This window comes from Aplysia californica, unplaced genomic scaffold, assembly GCF_000002075.1.
Source record: "Aplysia californica isolate F4 #8 unplaced genomic scaffold, AplCal3.0 scaffold00610, whole genome shotgun sequence".
In the NCBI taxonomy this organism is placed as follows: Eukaryota; Metazoa; Mollusca; class Gastropoda; order Aplysiida; family Aplysiidae; genus Aplysia; species Aplysia californica.
Window position 1 is genome coordinate 322,723 of NW_004797880.1, and position 20,708 is coordinate 343,430.

The 20,708-nt window shown below is 38.7% G+C and overlaps 1 protein-coding gene across 1 annotated transcript; it reads left to right on the forward strand.

Annotated features, from left to right (window-relative positions):
• Positions 1-336: 336 nt before the first annotated feature.
• Positions 337-18,522, forward strand: LOC101862607 (zygotic DNA replication licensing factor mcm3). The gene is made up of 22 exons (XM_005107525.3): positions 337-489; positions 1,971-2,083; positions 2,730-2,852; positions 3,334-3,419; positions 4,204-4,334; positions 5,026-5,100; positions 5,613-5,696; positions 6,177-6,256; positions 6,771-6,879; positions 7,338-7,468; positions 7,904-7,960; positions 8,360-8,457; positions 8,812-9,020; positions 9,558-9,647; positions 10,197-10,281; positions 10,780-10,906; positions 13,200-13,353; positions 14,319-14,459; positions 15,391-15,497; positions 15,807-15,898; positions 16,234-16,333; positions 18,278-18,522. The coding sequence occupies exons 1-22, from the start codon at positions 421-423 to the stop codon at positions 18,477-18,479; spliced, it is 2,463 nt and encodes an 820-aa protein (XP_005107582.1). The 5' UTR covers positions 337-420; the 3' UTR covers positions 18,480-18,522.
• The last annotated feature ends 2,186 nt before the right edge of the window (positions 18,523-20,708 follow it).

Here is a 20,708-nt window from a genome sequence, read left to right on the forward strand (position 1 = left end):
TTATTATTATTATTATTATTATTATTATTATTATTATTATTATTATTATTATTTATCTATTATCCAAACACAGGCTTACATAATTATGTAGGCCAACCGGTAACCCCAAACCTCAACGTAATGTAATGTAATCAGAGTTTTATAGAGTTATTGTAAACACTCTCTAATGTAACCAAGCAAGCGTTTCAGTTTTCGCCAGCAATTATGTACTACACAAATAACCGTATTAAACGGAAAGAACACATAGTAGACAAAAAAGGCGAACGATTTTTCCGTTTATTTCGGTGAGCCCGACAACTCGCGCGAAATCTGTCACGTGACACATTTGGCGCGCTCAGTTGTTGATAGCTATTATAGCAGCCATCGTTCTTCGCAACCTGGCGAAAAATTAACGTGTTGATAACAAAATATCCAGGAACAATGGCTACTGAAATTGACCAACGCCTTAGAGATATACAAAGAGAGTACTTGGATTTCCTTGACGATGATGTAAGTAGCCATTCATTCATATTCAGTATAATTCAGTATATGACTCCCGTCATATTGAATTGGATAGCATGCCTGCCTCTTTCTTTGTGGCTGTGGCGCGGTGGGCTTGCTCACTTACACTCACTGCCACTCTGGCTGTTGTAGTCTGCTAGTTTTAAGCGTGTGACTGTGATGACAAGCCTATGGTTCAGACTGAAGATCTTCCTACTTAAAACTTTATTAAGAGTTACAAAAACAAGGGTTGTCTACTTCCCATTTAACACGGGAAAAACGTTTTCAATCACAATCGCATTTTCAGTTCAGCTCAGATTCGAGTTGCAGCCAAAAGCAGGTTTGCCAACTGTCCCAACCAAGAGTTTCCTGGGACCAGATCTAGATCTAGATCTAGATGTCGAGATCAGTAACCTGTACTACAGTAGATCTAGTCTTTAGATTAGGGCAGGGCCAGGGTAGTAGAGTAGATCTAGAACTAGAGTCTAGAATCTAGCACGTAGAGTCAGTAGGACTTTGCAGATGACTTAACCACTTCTTTCTCACAGTAGTCACAGTCAAGCCCAGATGCTAAAGAAGACAGGTCGCCTCAGGCCTCAGGACCTTCTCCCGTGTAGTATTGGACTCCATATTCACACGGATAAAACGAAAGTTCTTCGAGTGAAAGCAGCCGACATTCCTATCACACTGCAAGGGCACCATTGGCGGATGTTGAATCCTTCACCTACCTGGGAAGTGTCATCAACAAGGCAGGGGGAACAGACGAAGACATCAAGGTCAGAATCCAAAAGGCAAGAGCAGCATTCGTCTTCCTCAGGAATATCTAAGGAACTTGGATTGAACGCAAAGCTGAGGATCTTCAAAACAACTTGAAGACTGTTCTACACTGTATGGTTCAGATTCAGAGACATGGAGGCTCACAGCATAGAGGCATAATGATAAGCAGTTAGAAAACTGTAGAGCTTCATAAATGGATGTCTAAGAAGGATAGTGGAGATCAAGTGGTAAGATCGAGTCACACAAATGCTCAACTGTGGGAAAGAACAAGCCAAAGGCCAGTAAAGAAAGACATAGGTGAAGAAATGGATTGCCACACCCTAAGGTGACCCCCGACAAGCATCATCAGACAGGCTTTGACGTGGAATCCACTAGGAAAACGTAAGAAAGGAAGACCAAAGATGACATGGAGGCGAATGGTACAAGCGGAAAAGGCGGGGACATCATGGAAACAGCTAGAAAAGGATGCACAGGGCAGGCTTCACTGGAGAAATGTTGATGGCCTATATATGCTCCACTGGGAGTGAAAAGGGGCAAGAGAGGGAGAGAGTCAGTAGGCCTAGTCTCTGCCTTTATGTACGCCATACAGAAGCACACTCCGCTGAAACGCACGCTTTCGTTGTATGACAGGTTTTTTTACTACAAAATTTAGACTTACAAATGCATGGATTTCTAAAATTCTAAATGATTTGCTTTCATTTTTCCTTTTGCAGAATGATCAGGGAATATACCTTCAAAAAGTTCGAGATATGGTGTCCAACAGTGAAGTACGCATCATTGTCAACATCAATGACTTGAGAAGAAAGAATCCAAAACGATGCGTACAGTAAGTGTAATTATATATATTAGATTACTGGTGTACCGCAGGTAGCCTACATGAAGCCCTACCGTTTGAATAATGATTGGAATTTGTTTTGAAATTGAAAAGAGGGTCTTTTATGGCATTTCAATTGCTGATGGAAGTCTTACAGTGTCAATAGTAGGCCTAGATATAAGTACTGTCATTATTATTATTTTTAAAAAAATTTTTTTTTATGCAAGCGAGGAAATGGGAAGTGGAAGTGTACTGGTCTTTGTTTATAAGTGTCTGTAAGAGAAGGTTTGACTACTTTATTATTATATTAGCTGTGATTTGGGTTTCAGTAAAATAACAGACTAGAACAGTGCTCATAAAATTAAATGATTTGAGGTTATTTCAGACATTTTTTCATGTTTCGCAAGAAAATGTTATATTGCTTTGTGTAGCTATGATAAATTGTCTTACCAATTTTATCGCTTGTTAAAGCTTAGTTATTTCAGTAGGCCCCTATGTCTTTGATGTTTGATGGTAAAATTAAAAGTTTGTCATCCTTTTACTTTGATTTAAATTGATACTGGTTCATGGTTGATCTTTCATATTTTCATTAATTGTATAGGATAGATGTCATTTTAGTGACAGGTTCATTTTATGTGAGATTTGTTTTCATTGATAGGTTGCTGAATGAATCCTTTGAGGAGCTGGTTTGTTTCCAGCGTGCTCTGAAGGACTTGGTGACATCTGCAGATCCAGTGTATGGCAAACAACATGAAGAATTCTTCATTGGCTTCGAAGGCAGGTCAGTATTTGAGCAAGTAAAAGTATGGGGTTTTACTTTGAATAGGTCCAGTTGATTAAATCAATTGTTAACAAAGCAAAACTGGAATAGATGTACCATCTGGAGTAGGGGTAAGAAAAGGAAGGGGTGGGGGAGATACAAACCTCCACTGACGGAAAAATGTGCTTGCAAATCATCCTCTCACTGTACCAGCTAGGTTGCATTCCTGAGCACATCAGAACATTTTTGTTAATTTTTTGTTCTCTCATTGTATGTTGTTAATCGAATTTTGATCTCTAAATTCCTTAGAATTTTTTAAGTTACAGGGGGAAATAATTTTAAGTAGGTTTATTTTTAGGCATAATTTTTAAAGAATAAAAGTATCAAATTGGACTCGGGACTTATTTAAGCCGAGTACATTATACCATGGTTTTACTGGAGTATGGTTGAATAAGAATTATTCAGACTTGTTGAAACACCTTGATGAAATTTTCTTCCTCAGTTTTGGTGATAAGCACAACACACCCCGCTCCTTGACCAGCAAGTATCTTGGGAGTATGGTGTGCGTCGAGGGTATTGTCACAAAGTGTAAGTATTTGATTTCTTGCCTGAGACTACAAATGTCTTGTATTTATTTTAGCTTTTTATTTCTCCACACCTGCACATACACACACACACACACACACAAACATTCGCAATGTTTATGTAGTGAAAATATTATGGACTGCATGGTTGTAATTGTCTTGTGAAAAGATTATGTACCACATGTTTGCAGTGTCCATGAATTTTTTAATTAATATAGATTTTCCCTATTGTATATATGAAGATTACAGGGGAGAATGATGGTAGTCACAAACTGAAAATCGTGAGGGTTCCAATTTTGAACGCTTGTTGACTCATAACTATTTCTGTTCAACTGTTGGTTGATTATTGTTAGATTTACCATTCAACAACACTTAACAATAAACACCAAACAAATATGAACTTATGAGTCCACAAGCTTTTAAAATTTGCATCCTCGCAATTTCCAGTTTGTGACTACCGTCATTTTTCCCCTGTGCTCTTCATATATGTGTGGGACAGATGGAATGTGGAAGTTGAACAATGCCATATTTATAGAGAACAGCTTCCTGGCTGCTATTATTTTTACAAGTCTCGACCATGCCCTAGACTTTTTGTTGAGTGAAAGATAACATGGTCAACATCATCACAGTTGGAATATTGTTATGGTGTTAAAGAGCCAAGTTTATCCTTGTGTTCAGTATGCTCCTGGGAAAAGTATTCGAATTACTTCTCAGTTTGTAAACTTTTTCCGTCCATCCTGTTTTTTTAGTAACATACCATTATAGACCTTGTTCTGCTAATATTTCAGGTTCTCTGATTCGGCCAAAAATTGTAAGAAGTGTTCATTACTGTCCTGTCACAAAGAAAACGCTAGAAAGGCGCTACACTGATATGACTTCTCTTGAGGCTCAGCCCAGCAGTGGTGTATACCCCACCAAGGTCAGTGTTTCAACGAGGGAAATCTGAGGTTTTCCTCAACTCCTTGTCTTTTTAATCATTAATCAGTTGTGATTAAAACTACAAAAGTGAGTGTTTCAGGGTTACTGCAAGGGCCCATGAATTTTAGTAAGTGTTTATTGGGCCAAGAATGATGGAAGGAAATTATCTCTTTACAAAGTGTACAGTACTGGTTTTATCAAGAGTAAAATGATATTTTGGTTTATATATGAAAATGTGAAATACACCATGTAATATCTATATATCATTTTTTCGAGACCTTAATTTGCCCCTTTGTGGCGACCAAATTGGATTCATGGTTTACAAAGGCCATAGATAACCCAGTGTCACTAGAAAATCACTAAGAACTGTGTTTCAGCCGTATATAAAAATGTATTGTTGTCTCAGTTAATATCCTCTCTTAAGAATTTTGACATACTTGGTGTTAAAACACAAGTGGTATGAGTTAAATTGTGGACGAAGAATGAATTTTGATTTGTGTTAAGTGGATTTGTATATCAGTATGGGGATTTGATTTGATTTTAATTTCCCCCTCCCCCTATAAAATTAGATATGGAAATTCTCATTTTTTTAATAGTTAGTTTACAACTGCTGCTGCTTTTTGTTCTTAGCACAGTTTTTGAGAATGATGATACAGCCGTAATCTTGGAATTACTTTGCTCTAACTTCTCAGGACGAGGACGGCAATTTGCTGGAAACTGAGTTTGGGCTGTCTGTGTACAAGGACCATCAAACTTTCAGTATCCAGGTAACTGAAGTTCAGATTTATGTTTGTGTCTTATTGGTGGAAATTATACAAAAATAAATAGTACTGTTGAACTTTGTCTAACGGCCACTTGTCCAAGACAATAACCTGTACATATGACCGCTTCCCTCTTCTGTTTTTTTGGGTTTTTTAAAATTTACATAGCTGCCTACCGGTGGGTCACAAAAAAAAATGTTTTTGAGGGTCTTAGTACTAACACTCCGATTTTCAATAAATTTTTCAGGGGGTCTCTTACAGGTCTGTATGTCTTGTCCAAAGGTATTAAATTTGCAAAGCTGGTGTGGGGTGTAAAAGTCATTACTGCACTTGTCACTGCAATTTTAAATGATATTCACTTTAAGTGCTGAAAACAGGACATATAGAAATAGAGGTCACTCTGCAATAGGAAGAGAGATGTACGAGATGGAGATTTTGTCCATAAGTTTTTAAATTCAATGCTTCTGCCTGCTGTGTTCTTTGAGTTCTAATCAATTTTGTTGGATTTTGTTTTTAAGGAAATGCCGGAAAAGGCCCCACCAGGCCAGCTGCCAAGGTCAGTGGATGTCATCGCAGATAATGACCTCGTTGATGCCTGCAAGGTAAACTTTTTTTCCCATGTGTTACAAAATATGCGTTAAGAGGTCTTGTGTGATTACTTTCTAACACTCGTTTTCAGAGCGATGTTTGGTTTAGTGGCTTGGCACTTCGTTGTCTCATAAAGAAGAACTGGGTTCAATATCCTCGTGGAGAGAATTTTAATCGGGGTATCTTTGTCTTTCACCTGGGACTGGCAGAGTTGAAGCCCGCCTCCCACCACTAACTTTCTGAATTGAGTCGATGGAGGATATGAAACATTTACGATTACAAATTTTTTCTTTTCTTGGGTTATCTGTACCAGTGTTGGATTGGGTTTTGAAAAAAAATTTACACACAACCTATTTCAAGCTCTGGTTGGCCCTGACAGGAAGAAGCGTCAGGAGGCCACTTCCTAAATGATCTAAATTGTGTTGATGGGGACATAAAATAAATACCTACATTTTATCTGATCTTATGACATTTATTGTGTGCCTTACTTTCAGCCCGGCGACAGGGTACAGGTGGTGGGGACGTACAGATGTTTGCCTGCCAAGAAAAATGGATTCACCACTGGCACGTTCAGGTACGCTAGCATGATTTCGTATTACTTCCCCTTGAAACAAGAGTAGACTGCACTCTTACAGGGTGCTTTGCTGGGCTGGTGCGGCCAATTCAAACTGGTGTCCCCTACAGGGCATTCTTGAATTATTAAAAGTTTTAGGAGAGGTTTTACATATGAGTGCCAAGTTCTTGAACTTTCCGTGGCACCCACATTGCTATGACGCATAAATAAAGTGACCACTTATTCAAATATACTGTATTGATAGGGGTAGTGAGCTCATTACATAAAGTCATATAACTCAAATTTAAAAAAATATTTTTAAGCAAGTTAGATATGAGGATGAAGCATATTGTGTATATAGTTTACATTGTAATGCATCAATGTATTTTGTTACTTTAATTATTTTTTTACTTGTCTGGGAAAGTTGCAAGTCCTTCAATTGATTGTTCCTTCCAATGTTTTTAAATATTGTGTTCTAATATCAAAACCTTACGAATGTCTTTTTAGCCACAACTCCTTATCTTCGTTCTTGCAGAACAATTATGATCGCTAACAGCATCTCACTGCTATCAAAAGAAGTGGCACCAATGTTCTCTGCTGAGGATGTCGCAAATATCAAGAAATTTGGCAAAGACAAAAAACACGTAAGTTACAGCATTAATTTATTATTAGCATGCTGATAGTTTGAGCAACGCAGAGAGATTTAATGAATGTCATAGATACAGGACCACTATACAGTTGCCTGAGTGGGGAGGTTTTCACTTTTTAGTTTGTTAGTTTTAACTTTGTTTGTCCATTTATATGACTTATAAGATAAGCTGTAGCAATATAATTAAATAGATGTGTCTGTATGAAAATATAATTTTTTGGGGCCATGGGTTCTTTGTTGAAGTCTCAAATTCCGTCATCATTGAGATGTGTCATTTCCTCTTCATGGTAGTTGTGTAAGTTTTGTTTCTGAAACACATCTCAGTACAGCGGTTAGTTAATGTTTTTAATCTGGTCATTTTGTTTTACTTTTGTTTAATTGTGCGAATGGTACATGGAGTTTTAAACCTTTACAGATATTGTATTATCTTTTCTATCTTTGTCTTCTTTCTAGGATGTGTTTGAAGTCTTGTCTCGTTCGTTGGCGCCATCTATCCATGGACATGAATACATCAAGAAAGCTGTGTTGTGTATGCTGTTGGGGGGAACCGAGAAAGTCCTGGCAAATGGGACACGTCTGAGGGGGTAAGTTTTCAGTGTTGTTCCCAATTTTTGGTATTGGTAACCATATGCTAGATTGGGGGGGGGGGTATATAAACAAGAATAATCTTAACATTGAGTGTGTTTCTAGCTTAAGATTATTATTGTTTATATTGCTGCTCATTTATATTATGCATGTGATTTTAAGCCTGCATGTTCATGTGTGTGTATATACACGTGGTGAAACACCAAACCAGTGTGCCAGGATCTGGCCAATAAAGATGTATTTTACCGTATTATCTTATCTTATGTTTTTTTAATGGGATTTTCATCCTTGTCTTGCTTGAAATTGAAAATTTGCTTAGCTGTGAATAATGACTATATACTCAGTCAACATACATTTCTGACTTGTCAGAGTACTTTGTTTATGTATTAAGGTTAGTATTTCCCGTATGATGAAGTATTTTAAATTTTCCTCAGAGATATTAATGTCCTGTTGATTGGAGATCCATCCGTTGCCAAGTCTCAGATGTTGAGGTCAGTATACAAATGCTCTTAGTATACATGAAGCAACATTTTAGTAATAAGACTAATGATTCTTTTGCTCTTTTCTGTACTTATGTCGTCTGTCTCATGCATTTAGGGGATTGTTCATACCCCTTCCTTTCATCAAATGATTGAGTTAGTGGGAAAGCTTACCCTTGATATGCATTAATTTTCTACAGTGTGCTTTGCTGATTCAGCAGTTAAGCGTCACCGGTTTTATTTTATTTAAGGTTTCTATTTTGTTGCAAAGTATAAGAAATATGAAAAAGAAGCATGAAAAGGGGATGTATAATGCTTCCAGTGAAGAGGAAGATGAAATTGATGACAATGATTTAAATGGAACATCAAAACACTCATGTTTTATCTCATGCGTTCTTTGTCTTTTATCAGGTATGTGCTGCACACTGCCCCTCGTGCAATCCCAACAACTGGCCGAGGGTCATCTGGCGTCGGTTTGACGGCAGCTGTGACAACTGATCAGGAAACAGGTACTTCTTTCACCTTGTCCTCTAAACTTGGCTTGAATCCTCAAATTTGAATTTTTCTCAGTGCTTGTTTACATACATTGACATGACATTGCAAAATTTGCATTGTCACTTTGTATATACTTTAAAGTTATTGTAATTAATTTACTCCTCCATCGGCACTGTTCAGATCCAATTGAAATGCCTGTAGAATTGAACATGTTTTTATAAAGAACACTTAACACATTTCTGAAAATGTACTGGTCATATATCCAATATTTTTTTTTTGCCCTACATCAAGTGAATTTTGTTCTGCCCATGTGTTTCTTTGGAGCTCAAACCGCAAAAATCTTCATTTTTACTTCTCTGCCAATGCAGGTGAAAAGCGACTGGAAGCTGGCGCTATGGTTCTGGCTGACAGAGGTGTCGTCTGCATCGATGAGTTTGACAAGATGTCTGACATTGATCGGACGGCAATCCACGAGGTCATGGAACAGGGCCGGGTCACAATCGCCAAGGCTGGAATTCACGCTAAGCTGAACGCGAGGTGCAGTGTCCTTGCAGCAGCCAATCCAGTGTATGGACGGGTAAGCTCAGCCTTAGTTTGCTTGTATTTTGTTTACCACCAATAGACCTATACAGTTCAAACAGTATCAAGGCCTGTAGTGTGCCTACTGCTCCTTAACCTTTTTCCCCATTTATTTCCCTACATATTAAGATTCTCTGGTACCTCATTTGGTATCGTGCTGAATTATTCTTGAGCTTATTTTATTGAGAATTTCTTGTAGTTGTCCTGACAGAGATATACCTGTATAATTCAGAAGCCATGCATCTTACCCGTGTATGGATTTAAAGTATTGAAAGGAATGTCCACCCCCAAATCATATACCCTATTCTCAAGACATGCTTCATGTTTATAAGGAAGGATCTTCACTGAGATCATAGAGGCACGGTTGTATTTTCCATAGTAGAGAACATGTGGGATATTCATCGTATGACTTTTGGCATAACTATAATCTGAAATCATTGACATTATGTGCTGTGAATGTTATTCAATTTTAAAGTAAATGTTTTCTTTCAAGTTCGCTTTTATAAAAGAATTTTTTGTAAATATTTGTTCGCAGTATGACCAGTTCAAGACGCCAATGGAAAATATTGGACTTCAAGATTCCCTGTTGTCTCGTTTTGACTTGCTCTTTATTGTGTTGGACAAGGTTAGTGGTGAATGTTTCAGAGGTAGAGAAAAAAAAGCACAAGGTTGTCTGAACACTGATCAGTATTGAAGAAAACAATAATACTTAAAGTCTTACATGCTACAGTATTTATGTCTTCATCTACGGTAAGAGCCCCAGAGTTCGACATTGTTCATTATTTATTCTGAGCTCTATGACATAATTCTTCCTGTGAAGTTTGTGTAGTCCTTTTAAATTGCTGTCCTCAGCGATGCATGTAGTGTTTCTTTCCCTTCTGGCCTGTCTCCTCATTGAAAATTCTGCTCTGATCAATTAGTGGTTTAACTGATTGAAGTGGATGATTTGAGATGTTCACAAATTTGATTTTTGATTGTCGATGGGTTGGTAGTTGGCGGGTGCTGTGGTGTGGTTTGCTCCTTCTCACCTATCAAACATCTGTTGTTTTCATCTCTCCTCTTTTTTTGTGTATGTTACTCTCTGGTAATACCTCTAATATTCCACACTTTTGTGGCTTTATTGTATTGCAAGTGCTGTAAAATTCTTACTAAAACAAATTGTAATTGTCTGCAGATGGACCCAGAGTCGGATCGTCAGATTTCTGATCATGTCCTGCGTATGCATCGTTACCGTGCCGCAGGGGAACAAGATGGTGATGGTAAGTGTTCTTAAGACGCCATACATTGTTCTTCAACATGATAGTTTGTTTTCATAGTGTGTCTTCATGGTGATACGATATACGAAAGAGGATTGTGTGGTTTTCCGTAATGCATAGAATTTCAACATGTGTGTATGGTTGTTTTTTTGCTCCCCCCCCCCCCCCCCCCCCCCCCCCCCCCCATTGGTTTCTTCATTTTTTAAAAGATGGTCGTTATCACAGATACAAAAGACGTGAAATACATCCTTCAGACATCTGCAGTGTAGAACTCTAACAAATCTATATTGCTCTGATTCCTACTACTCTGAATGAAGATAAATAGTCATAAGTTTAGGGGTATCCTGAAGCCTTTGTGGGGTTCCAATGTGGCAAAACCTCAACCACTGATTTGACCTTAGGGCTCTGTCTACTAATTAGTGTTTGGATGGCGAATGTGTGAAATAGTTTACAAAGATGTGACCACTATGTCAGTGCTTGTGTCTTTCTTTTCTTGTGCAGTATTGCCCATGGGCAGCAGCACCTTCATGTTGGCTACTCAGGACCCGGAGGCAGAAGCTGACACCCAAAAAGAGACGCCCATCTTTGAGAAACGTGATACAGTTCTGCACGGTCCTGGAAGGAGGGGGTGAGTGGATAAACCTTGGAGGAACTATAATAGGAGAGGCCGCGAGTCGCGTAACGTGAAGCCGCTGCAGACAACAGTCGGCCATGTTTGTGAGATCAGCTCAGTTCTCTCAGTTGTAAACTTAGTGTCAACCGAATGGCAGTTTGCGTAGCGTTTGGGTCCGGTGGGCCTCTCATTCAAAGGTCCTGGGTTCGAATTAGCAATGGCACTGAACTTGATGACGAAGTGCCTTCTGATTTAGCCGTAAATGCATCTCACAGTAAAAACAGAATGAAAAAAGATTTCAGAAAATTCAGTTTGCCATGATGATAACTGCACGTATGTGCCCAGATCTACTCTAGCATACTTGTCAATTTGCTCTGCATGTTGCTTACATTGCTGGTTTTGTGTTGTTAAGGTTGACAAAGCATTTGAAAATGTGAAACCTGCATCGGTGCCTTTGTTGACTCCAATGTGTCAAAAGTAACTTCCTTGCTGTTTTTTGAAGTCTCGTCGGAGGTTCGACAGTGCCTTCAAAGAATGTCATTGAAGTGTGTTTGGTGTGTGAATAACATTTTTGATGCCATGTGTCGTCTGTCTGTGCATGGGGTGGGACATTGTCAAGAGTGAAATGTCATAAATTAGTGCAATCTGTTTTGAAAATCTTATTATTATAAGCCTATCATTTCAAATTCTCTATTAATTTTTCAATACCCTTAACAGTATTTTGTAAAATTTAGATAAAGTGTCTTGGTGTTTTAAAGGTGCCCCTCCCTCCTCGCTTTATTTGTGGGGGGGAGGGGCTGTTTTATTCTTGTTTTTGTTGGGGGGGGGGGGGGGGGGTAATTTCCACCATCATACTTCACTCTTATCTGCCTTGCCCTCTCCTTCCTCATTCTTCGCCCATCCCATCCCACCCTCACTACCATCTTTTGTGTAATCATTTTCAATTTTGTTAGAAATATATTCTGTTGTAAGTTAAAGTCAAGAAGACTACGTTTTTGTAAAAATAATGTCAGTGATGACATCATTTTGCACTGATGAAGTTCTATGACCGAAAAGTCTGCAAATTTTGTTATCCCGTATATATTTTTGTTTTGATCCTTATTATCCCAATTTCTTCTCTAAAACAAGTTTTAAAAAATTATCTTACCGTCACAATGTGTATACATAGTACATGTATTACCAAATGTTCGACTGAGTGAGCTGGTAATTTGATGCAAGTAAGATTTCTTACTGTCCTTATTATATTATTACTATCAAGAAGTCTTCGTTTTTTGTAAAAATAATGAAGTTCGACTACCAAAAACTCAGCAAATGTTATCATCCCGTTTATAATTTTGTTTTGATCCTTATCCCAATTTTGTCTCTAAAACATGTAAAACAGAATATCTTACCATCACAATGTGTATACATAGTACACGTATTACTGTAAATATTCGACTAAATGAGCTGGTAATTTGATGCAAGTAAGATTTGTTAACATCCTTATTACATTACAACTGTACGTGAGTGCTTATAATGCTGTAATTAACATTGACAAAGAAATTTTGAGAGACAATGGAGTCCGAGCAGCTTGTTTTGAAAGGAGATTACGCTGCGTACGCTGCATTGTTTTGAACTTACAAAGATGGCGGCAGGCCCGATAAGTTCCGCCCTTTCGGCTTCAACTTGGTTGGAACTGTTGAGCGGGCGACGCAACGTTAGGGCCTCTCCCTATATAGTTACTCCAAGGGATAATCAATCAGGGGTGCAATTTTTCTATGTGTATGAGTGATTCCCTTCCTCCCTCACACACACACACTAAAATCCAGTTTCAAAAGTCATTATTTCACCATTTCTTTTCTGTGTACCCCAGATTAGTTATATCTTATCTTTTTGATTGCTAATTTCAACTTAACAATTTTACTCGTGGCATTCCTGTATGAGTTAGGGCGCTGCTTTCTACTGTTAATCAACATTTGCAGTTAAAATTTACTGTAGCATGTATGAAATATTTTCTGGTTGAAATCTTTTTCTAGTGTGTGGTTTTAGAATAATTACATTTTATAGATTTTTGTCCATCTTAAATGAATGAGCCTTCCAGCTCTCTCATCCGTTGATAGTGAGTGAGACATTTTGCTTCATGTACACTTTATGCAGCCGACTTTGTGTCAGTCATAATTTTGTTAAGTACACTTCCTTTTTTTTTTTCATAGAAAAAAAAATATTCCTGAAATATACTTCACTTTTAGCATTTTAATGTACCAAAAAATGTTTAGTAGGGGTTCTTTTTTTCTGTATTCATTTCCCATGTGTCTTTGGTCTTCATCAGAGAAAAGATTGTGAGCATGCAGTTCATGAGGAAATACATTCACATCGCCAAGTATCTCAAGCCTAAGCTCACTAGACCAGCCTCCGACTTCATTGCAGAAGAGTATGCCAAACTAAGAAACCAGGACAACTTGACTCAAGACCACATTGCCAGGGTATGTGTGAAAGACTGCTCCTAGTGTGTTCTCTTTTTCTAACGTGTTTGAAAGATTCATCTTGTGCATTTTGCACTTAATTTGGGTTGCAAAAAGAGTGAATTGTCAGATCTGCAGTTCTTTTGGCGTTTTCTGCTACTGTTATATTTGCACTCTTGAATTCCCATCACAGGTGCCGAATTTCCTGATTTTGCCTGACTTCAGTTCAATTGTTGAGTTGCACTTCATATAAAGTCTTGACTTGCAAGATGTACAATGCAAACTGATTTGTAAATTTCCTTTTGTTGTTTTGGGTTTTTTCCCATACTCCTCTCTTTTTAGGAGAATGTTTTCTTTTGGATTGCATGTTGATTTCAGCTATTTCCATGTCTCCCCAAACTAAGCACATCATTTTTAATCGTGTATCTGTCTATTTGTTTGGATATTGTATCCATCTAGTTTTGAGTTCGCTTTGACTTTTAGGGTTGAAGTGCCACTGACTGAAGTGTCTCTAGGCCATTCCCAAAGGGGGGATATTAACATGTTTTTATGCACAGTAGAATTATAAATGGGCTGATTTATCAATGTCATGCTCATACTGTGCCGGAACAACATAGGGGGAACTGCTGCCTTTTCTTTTCTCATTCTTACTATCGTCGTTTTTCGTCTTCTTCTTTTGTATGTTTGTCACTCTCTTGTGAACTGCTATTTCCTGGGTGCTTTGATAGTCGAAGCAAACTTTGTGCTGTTGAGGCTAGAGAGGTGAGCAGGGTAAGCCGAATTCCCTGTATGGAGTTCTCTGTTGACATCCACCCCTTGGCGCTCACATGACCTTATGCAATTGCAAGTACCGTAAAATATTACAAAAACAAAACAAAGTTCGCTTTGACTTTTAAGGTTGAAGTAGCCAGCCCTCTGAATGATTTGAAGAGTGCTGATGAGGGTGGGAAACATTGTCATTTTGTTTCGCTTTTTTCTCTCTCAAGACTCAACCTGTGACGGCTCGTGCCCTGGAGACCATCATCCGCCTGTCGACCGCCCACGCCAAAGCCAGGCTGAGCAAATCTGTGGAGCTGGTGGACGCTCAGGCAGCCGTGGAGCTGGTGCAGTTTGCTTACTTTAAAAAGGTTCGTGTTTGAGAACTGTGGGTTGGTTGAGGCTTTTTTTTGTTTGTTCCTGTGTGTGTTGTTGTTTTATTTTGTTCTGTTTTTAAAATGCAGTGGAGTTTGCCTCAACTGAAATGTGCGGGACCGAGGTCTTTTCTTTGATGTAGCCAGATTTACAGTTTAGATAGGTTGCTCAAATGGAAGAGAGGAACAACCATCAGATTTTTGTTGCTGTTGCTTACTGCTGTTTTCGGATAAGTGGATCACACTGTACTTATTTTACTGATTTTTACACTTTCTTTCCTCTTGTACTGCAAGATGTCAAGGGTAGATGTAACTGTCGGACATGGCCCATATGTGTCTCTTGTAGTATCTCTTTGACTGTCGATCCCACTTTGTCCTCTGTCTTCCTCTTGCTTTGATTGTCACGTTGTAGGCCTTTGAGGCTGGTTGCTGTAGTCACATAGTGTAAAAAAAAAATCACTTCTTCAGGCAAAAGGTGTTATTTCGTGAGTTCAGAGCAGCCCGTGTTTTAAAATGGAATGAGATGTAAATTTCTTTTTATCCTTCTTTAGAAATGAACAGGTTTTTATTACTTGTCCCTTAATTATTGTGCTGTACTTTTGTTCTCTCTCTCTCTCTCTTTTTTAAATTAAAAAAAAAAATTTTTTTATTTTTTTTTAGTAAGGGCACACAAATAGCTCAGTTGGTGTTATGCCGGCATGAGTGCCTTTTTTTTCTTTCAGAGTAAATCAGATAAGGCTGTTAAGTGGTCTTCTCTTCCCCCCTCCCCTCTCATAAAAGAGGAAAGAATATTTGTAAAAATGTTTCTCACTTTTCTCTGTGATCTTGGGTAACTGGAATAGGCAGGCTTGGCTGTGCACTTACCTGTTCACAAACTGGATTCTGTACTATCGAATTTTGACTTTTGATTTCTTACGTTGTTTCCAAGGTTCTGGAGAAAGAGAAGAAGACGAAGAGGAAGTCCCAAGACAGTGAAGGGGAGGAAGAGGAAGAAAGGGATGAAGATGAGGAGAACAGTCCACCACGCAAGAAGCAGTAAGTAGTCATTTCATTTCATATATGAAGACTAAAGGAAAGGGTGAGGAGACAAGTCACATTTTAGAATTATATCTTGCAGGTTATTTGTCTGTAGTCCTCACATATTTTAATTCATTTTAGATATATGAGCACATCTTCAATGTGCTGCACTTTTTAACTGTAAGGATGAAGTGGGGGGTGGAGGGGTACTTAACACACTAAACCTTATAAAAAGTTTACTTTGTCCTGTTGCTAATGTGTAATATTTTTAGATTTTTTGTGTTTACTTCAGTTACTTAATATATCTCCTGAACTGTTTTGTCGTAGGAGGACCCCACGAGGCAAGCGTCAAGCTCGGAAAGAAGGGGAGGAAGGTTACGACCCCTACGATATTGAGGAGATTGGAGAGGAAGTGGAAGGTATGCTTTCTTGTCTTTATGAAAATAAACTTCATCCTTGTGTTGATAGCTGGGGCAGGAGGGGTGTTAATTGTCCCCCACTCTGTTGGGTATTGTTGTTGTTTGTGTGTCTCTCAACTGGGCTGTTCTACATGTATGATTGTGTTATTTAACAGTGGGGGTCTAATTTTTCTGTTGTCTTTATGCTTCTTTGACTAAAATGACTGTTATTGAGCTGGTTTTCCTTACACTTCTTCAATTTGTTTACCTTATTTGGTACTAACATGGAGTTAAAAACCTCTTTTGAAAGCTTTAAAACTTGCAGTAATTGACTGGGTGTTTGATTAATTCTACAGATCAACCTACACTGGAGGAAGAAAGAAGAAAACGGCGAGCGTCCGGTTCGGCTCCGTCAACTCCACAAGCCCCAGCTTCCACAGAAATAACTGATGACAGGTAAGCAGGGTTCCTACACCTGTCTTGAGTCTGGAGTTGGGAACTGGCTACAGTGACCCCTATTTATAACAATCCCGATTATGAAGGGATTCTGATAATAGCAGGCTTACAATAAATCCTAGAGTCCGGTCTTTAATGATAGCTCTTTCACAGCAGCAGATATTCGGACAGACGTACTCAGCTGTAACAAAAATTCAACCATTGACTAAATCTGATTGAAAACAAATGGACAAGACAGCAGAAAGAAAATGATGAAGCAAAATAACATCCAACATGGTGACTTGCACCTGCATGACCCACAGTAGACCTTAGAAGTTGATTATGTACCCATTCTTTATATGTCACATTCGTGTGTGCAGAGAATGGAGGGAGAAAGCTGGATATGCTTTTGGGGGGGGGGGGGGGTTGATAAGTGTTTTACGGGGTGAGCAACTGCATAAGGTCATATGAGCGCGCAGGACACATTAAATATTTTCAGTTGGTAGGAATTTTTGAATTTTGCCAGGATGTCGGCGAAGCCTACTTTTATTGATTTTAGACCACCAAGGGATCTTTAACGTGCACAACTTGCACACAGGACCTCTGATATTCGTCGCCCTTGTCCGAGAAGGCTAGGTGTAGATCTTTCCTACCAGAAGATCAGGGGTGTGGCTGAAAAACAGCAGTAAGGAGGAGCCAAGGAGTAGCAGTAGAAAGGCTGCAGAGTCACGAGCCCAGAGGAGGGGGCAAAGTGGGTGGACGCAGGAAATGGAAACGAAAACAGACGACAGAACATTGCTGGAGGGCAGGAAGGAGGTGAAAGATAATTTTAGAGAGGGAAAAATTTCGGTCGCTACTTGGATTGGAACCCGGGACCTTTGAATGAGAGGTGGACACAGTAACCTCTAGGCCGCGAGAGCCCCCTACCCTTTAGTATTGATGAAAATTCAATCATTGACTTCAGGTGACCTTGGTCTAGCACAACGTCCCCCGTATTGTCTCACCATAGTGTGGTGAAGCATGTAACAGGAATGATGTTATTGAATGCAACGAAGACACTGGGCGCTAGATCTACTGTATCGAGACCTCAGTGTTTTGTTTTCCTATCTCCATTTTTAATAACAGTGAAAACAGTTCTTAACAAGAGTGGGCTAAAGAAGAAATCACATTTTCAATGTAAAAAAAAAAAAAAATGGAGATAGGACAGGAAAGCTCTGAGGTTGCGATATGTATGTGTGCCTTCCTTTTCTTAATGGTGGCAACTATTCAGTTATGAATAGTTGTTAAGCGCACAGAGCATGCATAGTGTGGACTATAGAGCATGGATTTGGGCTACTTACACCATTTATTTTGTTACCTGTGCATCTCACATATCGAGTCAATCTCCATGAGACTGAATAAAAAAAATATATATACTAGAAAATGGAAGGGAAAGAAAATCTCTGGAAAAGAAAGAGACCAAGTAATCTATGTCAGTATGTAATAAAAATGAACCCATTTGTTCACCATTAGCTACAATGCGTAAATTTGATCCCTTTTCAATTACAGGATTTGGCTATAACATGGGTACAGGATCGTGACCATGTGTATTGTGACATACTGTACTGAAACAAACATGCCTCTCAATTGTTCTTGAAGTTTTATGGCTAGGTGTTTATTATTGTCTTTGCATTCATTTTGTCATATTTTTTCCTAACACTAAATGGTACTTATTGTGTCTAGGTGCTTTTATCTCAAAGAAACAAACATTATGTAAGTGGGTGGTTGGAGGGGGGTGCTCTGGAGTGGTTTGCTTCTTCTATCCTTCAAACATCTATCATTTTTTATCTCCTCTCTTTCTTTCTTTCTTTCCTGTTTGTTATTCTCTTGTAACACCTCAAATCTTCGGCACTCCGATGACCTTATTGTGTTGCAAATGCCGTACTTTTAAAAAACATATGCAAGGTAATCTGTCCTTTGTTTCAGGTTGAAAGTATTCCGCACATCACTGAACCAGCTGTTCAAGAAAGAACGAGCACAGTCGGTAGCTCTCAACTCTGTCAGAGGACATATGGCGTCAGAACACGGGGACAGTCCTTTCTCTGAGGAGGAAATGATGGCTGCCATCGACAGAATGCAGGACGAAAATCAAGTCATGCTTTCAGACAACATTCTGTTTTTGGTGTAGAACAAAGGGGATTTTTTTTTGGGTGTGTGTTGTTGTTCAGGGATAAAGAAAATTGGTTTGTATTGAGTAGGCTGTGCTGCGTGGTACAGTTTTCTGTCGAAATGTACAATTTGTGAGAAAATTAAATGGATGATATAAGACACTCTTGCTGCCTGTCCTTTGGTGTCAAAAAGTTTTGTTGGAAACGTATGTAGCCTATTCTATTTTCTAGCTTTGTTTCTCACAGACTTGCCAATGGTTAAGAAAAGTTATGAACTTTCAAGACTGGGTTTGCAAACAATGAGAAGGAAGTCCATGTCTATTGCAGTTGTGTCCTTAACCCTACCCTAACTAGCTATTGAGCATGGACTTTTTAAAATGCCAAACAATGCGTTTTGAGAGAGAGAAGGGGGGGGGGGGGGGGAAATATGCGTGGGCTCAAAGTCTGGAAGGGGGGGGGGTGTTACTTGTTCAATACCCACCATCATGACTTGTCATGCGGGATGTTGCTCTCCTTTTGTTTTCCTTTAGTAGGCAGCTATAGGTATCACACAGAGTCATGGCAGATGACATTACAGAATATCAGTGGGCAAATAATGATGTATAATTTCTGGTTATATGTGACTACGATATTGTAAACTTTTCAAGAGAACAATGAAATGAGTTCCCCCATCCCCCCTTTTTCAGCCAAATAAATGTTTGCACAATTATTTTTTTATTTTCGGCTTGTGTAGCACACTTCAAAGAATGAACCAAGATATGGGGGTCAAACTATGCTGATGGGATTATGGATGAATTCAGCATCTGGATTGGGTTTGGCTTACAAGTGATCTGTACTCAACAAGATTTGAGACTGTAAATAAAAATGTACAAATGATATTTCATCTTTTTTGTAGTTAATGTATTGTCATTCATCACACATTGATTCAGATCTATTAAATGTTTCTCAATATATTATATCCAATCTTTTTGTTGGTGCATTATTTTTATTTGTGTGTTTGCATTGTTTATAGGGGGTGGGTAGTTGATGGGTGATCTGGGTGGTTTGCTCTTTTTTTCCTATCAAACATCTGTTGTCCTTTTACTTTTTTGTTTCTTTCCTGTAGCATCTCTTGTCTTCAGCACTTGTATGACCTATTGTGTGTGTTGCAAGTACACTAAAATTCTTACTAAAACAAAATGTTTTTAGAGAAAAGCTATCCTGGCATTTGTCTTGCTTTTTTTTATATTTGTCTTGTACCTCAAGGCTTCTGACTCCTCTGAACTTTTACTGCAATTGAATACTGGATGCGGGTGGTTGGCAGGTGCTCTGTGTGGTTTGCTCCTTCTTATCAAACATCTATCGTCCTTATCCCTTCCTTTTTTGTGTTTGTTACTCTGTTGTAACACTTCTATCTTCATGGGTGGTTGGCAGGTGCCCTGGTATGGTTTGCTCCTTCTTCCCTATCTGTCGTCCTTTTCTCCCCTCCTATTTTGTTTGTTACTCTCTTGTAACGCCTCTAAACTTCGGCACTTATGTGACCTTATTGTGTTTCAAGTGCCGTAAAACTTTTACTAATACTAAAACAAAACTTTTAATCTTTGTAATTCATATGATCTTATTGTGTTGCAATTGCCGTAATACTCTTACTAAAAAAACTAAACGAATACTGGATGTTTGTCTTAGATGGCATGCCACTAGGGTCTGTGGTGTAGCAGTAAAACATTTCGCCATGGCAGCAGGAGACCCAAGTGGGAAGAATTTTTATTGAGCATCTCGATCTTTCTGCTTGAATGTTGTACATGTGTCCCTGACAGGCAGGGTTTGAAGCCAGCTTCCTTAATGATCTAAACTTTTAGGGAGGTAAAAATACCTACTTGCTAAGTCTTAAAATTAAAAGGGCCTGATCTGTATCTCTGCTTTGTTGGGTAGGGAAATGGTGCGGGTCTGTGCACACGATGCCGAACTGCTTGCTTTCTCAAGTTAGACCAAGAAGTCTCACCACAAAAATTCTAATTCTATGTGCAAATAATAATGTAAGATTGGATGCTGCTACATCATATCGTGTGACGCATGAAAGCCCTCGGACAGGACTTGGGGAAATGATTTTCATCAAATGCACGCTGTTGCAACCTAGGCAAATGAGTATGAGTAATTAGACCTTTTATTTTGGTGTTTCAGATACTGTACAATGTAACAATAATAGTGCTACAATAGTATCATATTCCCCTCCATAAAAGAAAATGGAAAAGTTGGCTTTACCCAAAGAG

Excerpts from the sequence above, each read along its gene's own strand:
- LOC101862607 (XM_005107525.3), top strand. The coding sequence starts at position 421 with ATGGCTACTGAAATTGACCAACGCCTTAGAGATATACAAAGAGAGTAC. Across the intron at positions 8,458-8,811 it reads GACAACTGATCAGGAAACAG|GTGAAAAGCGACTGGAAGCT; the intron begins GTACTTCTTTCA and ends CTGCCAATGCAG. Across the intron at positions 15,498-15,806 it reads AGTCCACCACGCAAGAAGCA|GAGGACCCCACGAGGCAAGC; the intron begins GTAAGTAGTCAT and ends GTTTTGTCGTAG.